This window comes from Melanostigma gelatinosum (assembly GCF_949748355.1).
Source record: "Melanostigma gelatinosum genome assembly, chromosome: 7".
NCBI lineage: Eukaryota > Metazoa > Chordata > Actinopteri > Perciformes > Zoarcidae > Melanostigma > Melanostigma gelatinosum.
Genome location: NC_136640.1, coordinates 23,287,428 through 23,298,295, shown reverse-complemented (window position 1 = coordinate 23,298,295; position 10,868 = coordinate 23,287,428). Strand labels below are relative to the sequence as shown.

At 49.0% G+C, this 10,868-nt stretch overlaps 1 protein-coding gene across 2 annotated transcripts; it reads right to left on the bottom strand.

The window, feature by feature from the left end:
- Nucleotides 1-16: 16 nt before the first annotated feature.
- LOC306779954 (uncharacterized protein) lies at nucleotides 17-9,770 on the bottom strand. Of its 2 annotated transcripts, XM_079272084.1 has the most exons (9): nucleotides 4,845-9,770; nucleotides 3,383-3,471; nucleotides 3,169-3,293; nucleotides 2,986-3,034; nucleotides 2,561-2,625; nucleotides 2,194-2,264; nucleotides 1,624-1,695; nucleotides 1,104-1,254; nucleotides 17-1,018 (listed from the first exon to the last, which is right to left on the bottom strand). In XM_079272084.1, the coding sequence occupies exons 1-9, from the start codon at nucleotides 9,125-9,127 to the stop codon at nucleotides 914-916; spliced, it is 5,010 nt and encodes a 1,669-aa protein (XP_079128210.1). In that variant the 5' UTR covers nucleotides 9,128-9,770; the 3' UTR covers nucleotides 17-913. The 2 variants fall into 2 exon arrangements, 1 of the variants encoding a protein (XP_079128210.1); XR_013772130.1 differs by lacking the exons at nucleotides 17-1,018; nucleotides 1,104-1,254; nucleotides 1,624-1,695; ... (1 more) ...; nucleotides 2,561-2,625; nucleotides 2,986-3,034 and having other exon boundaries at nucleotides 4,845-4,922; nucleotides 5,176-9,770.
- Nucleotides 9,771-10,868: the final 1,098 nt, after the last annotated feature.

Below are 10,868 nucleotides of genomic sequence, written 5' to 3'. Positions count from 1 at the left end.
AACTCTTAACTTTCAGATGAGTTTCTTTAATAAGATTAAACATTCTTCAAGTAGATTACAGAATTACAAAAACTTGCCGTTACTATTGTTTCTTTTACTGACAAGCTGAGCGTCATTTCTCATATTTCAGTTTGTCACCTGTAGGACAGATGTTAACCTCAATAACTTGTGATTTCACACAAATGAGATGGGAAGTAGAGTATGCTGCTGTTTCAGAGGCCTTTCCACCTAAACAATAATACAGATCTTTGGAAACCAATCATCTCATTTCCAACAATGGATTCAAGCCTCAATTTCTTAAAAGGAAAATTCAGATTATCAACCTTCTCTTCCTATCAGTTGGGTGTATATAGTGGGAAAGAAACACCTCTAGTTGTTACTGATGTTCTGTGGGGGCACAGCTGCAAAAATCTGTTCTTCCTCATGTCCCTTCCTCCAGTGACGCACTTTGTAGACGGAAAAAAACTACGGAGTTCTACACTCAACTTCAGTAGCTGTGACGCTGCTCAAAAAACGTGCGCTTGTCACGTTTCCAACAGTAGGCAAAATAAGAGTACGGATGTTATTGGGTGTTCTAGGATCAGTTAACAGAGCAAGTAAGCCCGTCTTAGTTTAGTGTAAGAGAAACTTGAATTCCGAAGGTGTAATGTATTTTATCCAGTTTAGGTGAGTTCTTTTTCTTTGAGACGTAGAAAATCACTGCTCGCAATGCATCCTGGTACATGTAGGCACAGCTAACATGGCTCCTTAGCAGGAGAGTCAATATAGCACGCACTGGAGGATTTATTTCTTCATTTACCATCAGCCACATAAAAGCTGGTGAACTCTCCCTTAAAGTCTCACGAAATCATCCTCATATTTAGAAAGACAAACTCTGATGTGGTCCCCCCTCCTCCAACAGCATCTCTTGAGGTTAGAGTTTGGAGAAGGCGATCGTCTTTGGACTCTTCTTCTCCATGGAGGCCTGAGCTGATTTCATCACATCCTGAGTCTGAAGCATGCTCATGTTCCAGGTAGCCTGGAAAGGGACAAACGAGGTGCTCAGTGTTGACTAACATCCAGGCATTGAGGCGATGAGGAGAAAATAAAAGTGGTGTTCTCACCATGTAGTCCAGTCCCTCGGCCACACTGTGGTCTCTGGAGTAGACCAGGTTGACTTTGGTGCCCTGCACGGCTACGGGGCTGCGGCCAGCGATCTCCCCGGCCATCTCCAGAGCTGCAGCTATCATGTCCTCCTTATCGGCAAACACTCGGCTGGAGAGGAAACGTGTGGAACAAATAAGTGCGTAAAATAGGTGATTGTTGCGCTGTGATATGTAATTGATATACTATATTTAAAATCTCCAAAATAGCATTTCTCCTCTTCAGAATGGTAAATATATCCACGAAGACAAGCAACCAAAAATAAAAGCAGCACTTCACTGAGAGACAAGCAGTAAAGAGGAGCATGTACGCTGCACCACCCCTGGTGGGGCTGACTCAATCAATTTACCAATAAACGTTGATGCAGCTGGTTCACTGACTGAGATGATGGCGGAAACGTCAGAACCAACACAGGCTCAGGAACACTACTGAGGAAAAGAAAGGCCTGTATGTAGGTGTGATTCTGTAGGATGCGTTTACCTGACCAGTCCACTGCTCTTTGCTTCATCAGCAAACATCTTCCTGGCGGTCAGAGCCAACTCGTTCACCAGGCTGGAGAAAGTGTCACATGACAACAATATGGACGTCATACGCAACTTTAAACCACAGGAAATGCAAAATCGTGAATTTGTAGCTTAATTATACATAGTTATGTTATATTGCCATCAGACATTTTGTTATCTTTATTTCCTGGATCAGGCGCCGTGGATTATATGCATTAACCCAAAATGTCCCTAGTCTTTTAGTGTTGTTGTGACTTTAGTGTTTGAAAAAGGGTGAGTTCAGATTTACCAAAGTCACAAAAATCCGCAATGGACATTTATTTTATTTGCAACTAATTGAAACACCAAGTCCGTACTGGCGTTAAACTTTCACAAGAAAAAACATTAAAATGTTATTTTTAATTTGTAATGTTTTGTTGTAACTGTATTGATGCCTTGCACACTACATCACATGTATTTCTACATCTATCCTGTGACTTAAGAGCGAGCAACAGATGATAATGTATGATAATATTGATGACAACGTTAATTTAAATAGCCCGTTTACCTGCGGCTGCCGATGACTTTCGGAAGTCTCTGGAGAGTTCCAACGTCTGCTGCAAGTCCAATATCAACTTCCTGTGAAGACGACCACAAAGGCAGACACGGACTGTGGTGACGTCATCCACAAGTATCCCATCAGAACATCTACTGTATGGTGTGTGGAGACAATCTACTCAGGTATTTTAAGTGTAAAAACAAATATAAAGCCTTTTCTTTTACCTTCACTCAGTTGATTTAATTAACTCAAACTTAAGTAATCTCACCATCTTTAAATCACACATTTTACTTTTTGCATCTCGATCGTTTGTCTGGTCCCTGTTTGAGACATTTCCCATTTTCCCTCAGCACGTCATAATTAGACGTAGCTGTACCTTTATCTGGAACCAGGCATCCTGGGTACACAGACGGATGTCACAGGCTGTGATCAGATCAACACCTGCAGCAGAGCAAAACATCCACCGTGACCATGACGGTGTGAAAACTCACGCAGGCCTCTCACTGCTCTGTTCTCTGCCAGTTGAAATCACACACACACACACACACACCATCCTCTGATACGATCTCTGCAGCACACCGGGAGTTGTAATATTTTTTTGTGAAATTATATACATTTTTTGGCGAAAGGGTAGTAATATAGTATACAGTGTAATTATTAAAAGTGTGGCAGCGACCTGACACCAGAGAAGCAGAGTAAAGACCAAAGCTAGCCAGCTAACCCACTAATGTAACTTTGTGATATCTAGTCTCCGACATCTGAATTCATGGAAACACTGTGATGATGATGATGAAGTCCTACCTCCCCCAACACAGGCTCCGTGGACGGCCACTATAACAGGCTTTGGACACTAGAAGAAAAAGAAAACGTAAACCGACAATGCCACAGTTTAAATGGTGTCCATCCAAATACATAATCACGTCTGTGAGCGGTCCGATCTCTTCATCCTCAGTGGGATGAAGAGCACCACTCTGCAGGTCTGACCTTCTCTATGACGGAGAACGTCTCTTGATACTTGGCAATGACTTTTCTCATGTTCCAGGCAATTCTGGCAGCGTCGTCGCCCTCCGGACTGAGTATGTCGCCGGCCATGTCCATCAGGTCGATCCCTGGACGGCAGCACAGCAGAGAGCGAATACAACATTACCATGGAGATAGTGTCATTAAAAAAAAGAAGCGCGAGCGCTCAGATACTCACCAGCTGTGAAGACCTTCCCAGCTCCAGAAACCACCACCACTCTGCAGCCCGGGTCCCCAGCTATCTCATTGAAGCAGACCACCATCTCACTGAAAACAACAACAGTTACCATCAGTGTTGGATAAACTGTTAAACAAATACTTTAGTGCAAGTGCATCAATCATGAATTAAAGTAGTTTACTTTTTAATAATATCCTGTCATTTGTGCCTTCACAGAGGGATTTGCTCAGACTCAACACAGTCGCCTTCTGTTAAGTTATTAAATATCTTTCAAATCATTTTGTAGGCTAGCTGCTCTTCATCATCTCAGCCAGAAGGATCATGCGGTCGGTGGCCTCTGAGTTGTATACTTTCACTCACACAATACAGCAGTGGTCATTTCAGCAACACCTGGTGGAGATCTGCACTCTACTCAGCGCACCTTTTCATTCAAAATGCATTGTGTTAATTAGCCAATTACAAAATACAGCTACTGGACAACCTCTCGGGCATTCATTTTCTCTTTAAATAAGTTTGTATACAAAAGAACAGTTTACAGTGTTTCTTATTTGTGGAATAAAATTACATTTAAAGTTACCGAGATAAGTTCTTATAAGTGCTCTCACATTTATGGAAAGTGTATTTATATGTTGTAAACGATTCTTCATATGTCAAAACTTTTCCAATTGTATTGGGAGATGAGTGCCGACATCCAGCCCCAACATATTATTGTCTATCGCAACTTTTCTGTAAAACACTGCTCTGAAGGATTTAATGTGAACGGTGTACTTCAGTCCCAAAATGACCATTGCTACCTCAATTACTCCCTCCGTGTTACATTGAATTCTTGAAGAAAACTTTTTCAGCTTAAAGAATTTTAAAAAACATTTAAATTCATATTAATATTGTAACAGCCCCGGGGTGGTCAGGGGTGTTACTGGACAATATGCAATACTTATAAAGACACGGAGACGTAAAGACGTGGCAATCAAATACTTTACTGGGGTATTGGTAACGACACAGCAGCCACACAGCCAATACAAGTCCGTTAAGCAAGAGAAGGGTCTAGGTGCAGTTCCGGGGTCTGATACACAAGGCGCAAGTCTCGTACGGTCCAGGGATGGGGCAGGGGCGTCGTTCTCCTCCAAGCAGGGGTCAGTAGCCGGGGGCAATCCAGTGGGGGTAGTCTTCCGTTCCAGGGTCGTTGGCTAAGTAGTCTCACAATATCTCACCGTCTTGAATGGTTTCACCTAAGTTACTTCCCCTGACTTCACATCTTCCTTCTCCTTTTATATCCGCCCATGAAGCTCCCCTGGCCGGCTCTCTCAGGTGTGCCTTGTTGCGCTGATTGCCTGCTGGCACTAAGGGGGCGTGTGCAAAGTGCAATCCATTTCTCTCTGGTAGTCTGTAGTATTTTCCTGCCATCACTACTCCCTGGGCTCGCCCACCCCGGCTGCCACACACCCCCCCCCTTAAATCTGACCTGGGGGGAGGACTGCTCCAGGAACACCAGGCGTCCCTGCGGGACAAGGCATCGGCGTTTCCGTGAGCGGCACCGGATCTGTGGACGACAGAGAAGGCATAGGGCTGCAGAGACAGAAACCAGCGGGTGACCCGGGCGTTATTTTCTTTATTTCTCGACATCCATACCAATGGGGCATGGTCGGTGACCAGAGTGAACTTTCGTCCCAATAAGTAATATTTGAGCTCGCCCAGGGCCCACTTGATGGCTAGGCATTCTTTTTCCACTGTGGAATATTTCTGTTCCCTGGGCAAGAGTTTTCTGCTGATGTATGTTATCGGGTGTTCCTCACCATTTTGTACTTGGGCCAGGACGGCGCCTACCCCGGTCTCTGATGCGTCGGTCTGGACCACCAACGGTTTCTCAAAGTCCGGGGTCACCAACACTGGTTCTGAACACAGCACCCTCTTGAGGTTCTCGAAGGCCTCCTCTGTCTCTGCTGTCCACTGGATCCGCTCTGGCAGCCGGTTTCCTGTTAGGTCCGTCAGGGGAGCTGCAAGGGAGGAAAAGTGGGGGACAAATCGCCTGTAATAGCTCGCCAGTCCAATAAATGCCCTTACTTGTTTCTTGGTGCGGGGGCGGGGCCATTCCCGGATCGCCTCGACCTTCCCTACCTGGGGCTTGACGCAACCTCGCCCAATGGTGTACCCCAGGTAATCCGCATCTCGGAGGCCGAGGCGACACTTTTTGGGGTTAGCTGTTAGCCCCGCTCCCCTCAGGGCTCGGAGCACGGCGTCGACCCGACGCAGGTGGGTCCCCCACTCCTCCCCATGTACGACGATGTCGTCTAGGTACGCCGCGGCATACTCTCGGTGGGGCCGAAGGACTTGGTCCATCAGCCTCTGGTAGGTAGGTGGGGCCCCGTGGAGACCGAAGGGGAGCCGTTTGTACTGGTACAGCCCCTCGGGGGTGGCGAAGGCTGTCTTCTCTCTGGCCTCGGGGGCCAAGGCCACTTGCCAGTAGCCCTTCGTGAGGTCCAGGGTGGTAATGAATCTGGCACTCCCTACCCGTTCGATCATCTCGTCCACTCGTGGCATCGGGTAGGCGTCGAATTTGGAGATCTGGTTGAGCTGGCGGAAGTCATTGCAGAACCTGACTGAGCCGTCAGGTTTGGGGACGAGGACGATGGGGCTACACCACTCGCTTCTGGAGGGCTCGATTATGTCCGCCTGCAACATTTTGCGTACCTCTGTCTCAATGGCGGTCCTCCTGGCTTCTGGCACCCGATACGGCCTGAGACGTACCTTCTTCCCAGGTTCGGTATGTATGTGATGGTGGATGAGGTCGGTGTACCCCGGCTCTGGGGAGAAGACGTCCCGGAATCGGTCCACTAGCTCGCGGAGGTCTTGCTTTTGGCTGGGGGTCAGCTGCTCTCCCATGGGGACCTCTACTGCCTCCGTCTTTCCTGTGGTGGGAGGGGAAGAGAGAGAGAGGGAAAATAGGGCCTCACGGGCCACCCATTTTTTTAGCAGGTTAATGTGATACACCTTTGTTGGATGTCGTCGCCCTGGTTGTCTTACCCTGTAGTTCACTTCTCCTATTTTTTCCATTATTTCATAGGGTCCATTCCACCGAGCCAGGAATTTGCACTCAGATGTGGGGACTAATACCAGGACTCGGTCCCCCGGGCTAAATTCTCTGGGCTGGGTTCCCCTATTGTAGACCCGGGCTTGGGCAGTCTGGGCCTCGGCCATGTGTTCTCGAACCATCGGCCAAATTGTTGCCATTCTCTCTCTTACCTCTTCCACGTGTTCCACCAGCGTACGGTGGGGTGATGGCTGGTGTTCCCAGGCCTCTTTGGCCAGGTCGAGGAGTCCCCGGGGCCGTCTTCCGTACAACAGCTCGAAGGGGGAAAATCCCGTGGAGGCCTGGGGAACCTCACGAATGGAGAACATGAGGAAAGGGAGCAGCTGATCCCAATTACGTCCGTCTGCCTCCATGGCTTTCCGGAGCATCCGTTTCAGGGTCTGATTAAACCTCTCTACTAGGCCGTCTGTCTGCGGGTGGTATACCGACGTTCTTAACTGGTTTACCTTCATTAGCCCGCACAGGTCCCTCATGATTCTTGACATGAAGGGGGTCCCCTGATCAGTCAAGATCTCGTCCGGGATGCCTACACGAGAAAATAACATCATTAATTCCCTGGCAATACCTTTGGTGGCCATGGTCCGAAGGGGAATGGCCTCTGGGTAGCGAGTGGCGTAATCCAGCACCACCAAGATGTACTGGAATCCCTTACTGGACCTTGGGAGGGGTCCCACCAAATCCATCGCAATCCTACTGAAGGGAATTGAAATAATGGGTAAGGGGATCAGCGGATTGCGATGGTGCGGCTGGGGGGCGACCCGCTGGCAGTCAGGACAGCTCCGGCAGTAGTCCTCCACCGTTTTTTTCACCCCGGGCCAGTAAAACCGGGCCTTGATTCTGTCCAGGGTTTTCTCCACCCCCAGGTGGGCCCCCAACAGGTGGGTGTGGGCCATCTGGAGCACCACCGACACAAAAGGGCGGGGCACCAATAACCACTCAAGGGGTGCCCCGGCCTTCATTACCACTTGATACAACAAATTAGCTTTAATGGCAAAGTGAGGGTAAATTAGTTGTCTTACCCCATCCATGGGTTTGCCGTCCACCACGGACACCTGTCGCAGGGCATTTTGGAGGTTGGCGTCCTCCAGCTGGGCGGTCCCGAAGCGTCCCGCTAGAGGGGCAGGCAGGGGTTGGTCCTCGGGGTTTAGTGGGAACAAATCAGCCCAGGCGTCCTCACTGGCCTGGCTTGGATCCCTTTCTTCGGGGGCTGGAAGAGGGTCCTCCTCCCTGGCTGGACGAATGGCGGCTTCCGCGGCCCGGACGGCGGCGCTGGCGGCGCCTTCTGAGAGGGGGGACGTGGAGCTCAGGGGGTCGGCCCCCTGGAACCCACACAACTTTCCTGGCGTGCGGTGTGGTTTTCGTGGTGGGGCTTTCTTCCCGTTGGCCAGGCCTCTCCATAGCCCCGGGAAGACAGTGGAGTCCCTTCCGATCAGGAGGTCCACCGGTAGGTCGGGTACCACCCCTGCCGGTCCGGTGCTCTTCCCCTGGGTGGTGTGAAGCTCTAGGATCGCGGTGGGGTAGTCTCTGGTCTCCCCGTGAATACAGGTGACTGATACTGTACTTTTCAGATAGGGTAGCTCGACGAAGTCGGGGCGGACGAGGGTGACGGCGCTGCCGGAGTCGACCAGGGCGGTCGCGTCATGCCCGTTCGCTCGTACTGGGGTGAGTGGGGCCAAATCGCCCTGTTGGGCCCAACAGGTGGTCAGTAGTCCACAGGGGTGACTAGTCTCGCTAGCTGTGGGCATGGGGGCGTCCCCCCGCTGTGGGCAGTTCCAGGCAATATGTCCCATCTCCCCACAGTCATAACACCTGCGGGTGTCGGGGTTTAACAGGGATCTGCGCTGGGGGGTTTCCACGGGAGGGGTCCTCATGGCCGGCTCTCGTGGGGAATCTCCATGTTTCAACAGTCGGGGCCGGGGGGATATTTCCATCTTGGGCGGTCTTCCCCCACGCACCAGAGCCTGCGCCGCTTGCCAGCCCTCCACTACCTCAGTCAGTTCCTCGAGACTGCGGGGATTTTTTTGTCCTGCCAATTTTTTTGCTTCAAACGGTAATGACCTCAGTAACTTATCCATGATTACCCGATCAAGGGGGGAAAATGAGAGGGGCTCCGACATCAGCCAGGCGGTAGTGATCCGCGTGATATCATACAGTTGCGCTCTTGGCGAGAGGGTGGCATCATAATTCCACTCATGAAATCGCTGCGCTTTTGTCAGAAGAGTCACCCCGCTACGCTGAAGCACTTCCTCCTTCAGTGCTGCGTAGGTGACGGGTGCAATATTGGCTAGGTCTTGGTAAGCCCGTTGCGCGGTGCCCGTCAAAAAAGGAGCGATCAAGTCTGCCCACCGTTCCTCGGGCCATTGTTCACGTTTTGCAGTGATTTCGAAAGTCAGAAGGAAAGCTTCCACTTCGTCACTGGCTGTTTGTTTGACCAGGAAGCGCGAGGGATTCACTCGCTCCAGTCGTTTCACTTCCTGTTGGTTGGTTTGCACCTCCATATATTTTTCCATTTGCTGGTGGTGTTGGTGCTGTGTTTGCTGTTGAAGTTGCAGCATTTGTACTTGCAGCTGCAGTGCCTCTTCGTGCCTCCTCTGAGTCTCCGCATTGCTGGCTATGAGACCTGCGAGAAGCTCCTGCACAGGGTTGGGCGCGGACATTTTGATGTCGATACGACGCGTAATATAAATATTAGATATTGTCCAGAAGCCGGTTAGAATGCCCACATTCTCCACCAATGTAACAGCCCCGGGGTGGTCAGGGGTGTTACTGGACAATATGCAATACTTATAAAGACACGGAGACGTAAAGACGTGGCAATCAAATACTTTACTGGGGTATTGGTAACGACACAGCAGCCACACAGCCAATACAAGTCCGTTAAGCAAGAGAAGGGTCTAGGTGCAGTTCCGGGGTCTGATACACAAGGCGCAAGTCTCGTACGGTCCAGGGATGGGGCAGGGGCGTCGTTCTCCTCCAAGCAGGGGTCAGTAGCCGGGGGCAATCCAGTGGGGGTAGTCTTCCGTTCCAGGGTCGTTGGCTAAGTAGTCTCACAATATCTCACCGTCTTGAATGGTTTCACCTAAGTTACTTCCCCTGACTTCACATCTTCCTTCTCCTTTTATATCCGCCCATGAAGCTCCCCTGGCCGGCTCTCTCAGGTGTGCCTTGTTGCGCTGATTGCCTGCTGGCACTAAGGGGGCGTGTGCAAAGTGCAATCCATTTCTCTCTGGTAGTCTGTAGTATTTTCCTGCCATCACTACTCCCTGGGCTCGCCCACCCCGGCTGCCACAATATGTTGTCAGTTTTTTTCTATTCACCGCTGAATCATGAGAAAAAATGTAAGTTTACTTCAAGAACTTAAGGTCAGACGGGGTGAGTAACTAATATACAAACGACCATTTTGGGGGTGAAGTCTTTCTTGAAGCATTTCACATGTAAAAAAAAAAGTCTCATCATCATCATTTAGTTGTTGGTGTCTCAAACGACTGCATATGAATAGAAACGTATTCCTGCCTCCAGAAAGCTCTGTTCATGGCATTGCGTTTGTCCGGGCGGTGCAGCTCTACGTGTGTGACGGACTTTGCTGGGTGACTGATGGCCAGGGTGGTGTAAGGAGAGACGACACCACCTGAGGACGACATGGCCCGGACCACAGCCTGACCGGGCAGCCAGGACCTCCTGTCTGAGAGGACAGACACACGACGACACGGACAACACAGGATGAGACTGAAATCCTCTGCGGCCGACAAACAGCAACTTACATTTAGAGATCCACACAGAGAGCAGTGGAAGCTAATCATCACACAACTAATCACCTGCTGTTATTATAGTCGATTAATCAGTTCTGTCTGTTTTCTTTTAACAAAAACACCAAATATTCTGCTTCCATCTTATTAAATGAGTATTTGATGAAACATCATAAGGTTTATGTACTGCTAGTTGGCCTAAAGAGGTTTTTTAGCTTTTTTTCTGGTGTTTTCACAAATAAAAAAATCCTTTAAATAAATAAATAAATAAATAATCAACAGATTAATCAATAATGAAAATAATCCAGGGTGTTTTTCTTTCCACTGCAATAAGAACTGACCATTCTGACGCAGAAGCTAACAATCCATATTGTTGTATTTGTTAATAGACATAAGTGAAGTACAAAGCGTCACACAGGAGAAACGGGAGTAGATGAGATGGTAAATAATCTGAAAGTAACAGTCAAACACAAAGGTAAAAGTGGAGTAAAGTAGAGGTGAAACTATTTGATCCATTAAGACGATCCATTTGATATTAATCAGCAACCATTTTGATTATCAATAAATCTTTAAGACCATTTTCAAGCAACAACATTTCTTCTCGGTTCTCATCTGTGAAGATTTGATGCCTTTTTTTGGTACTGGGTGATTG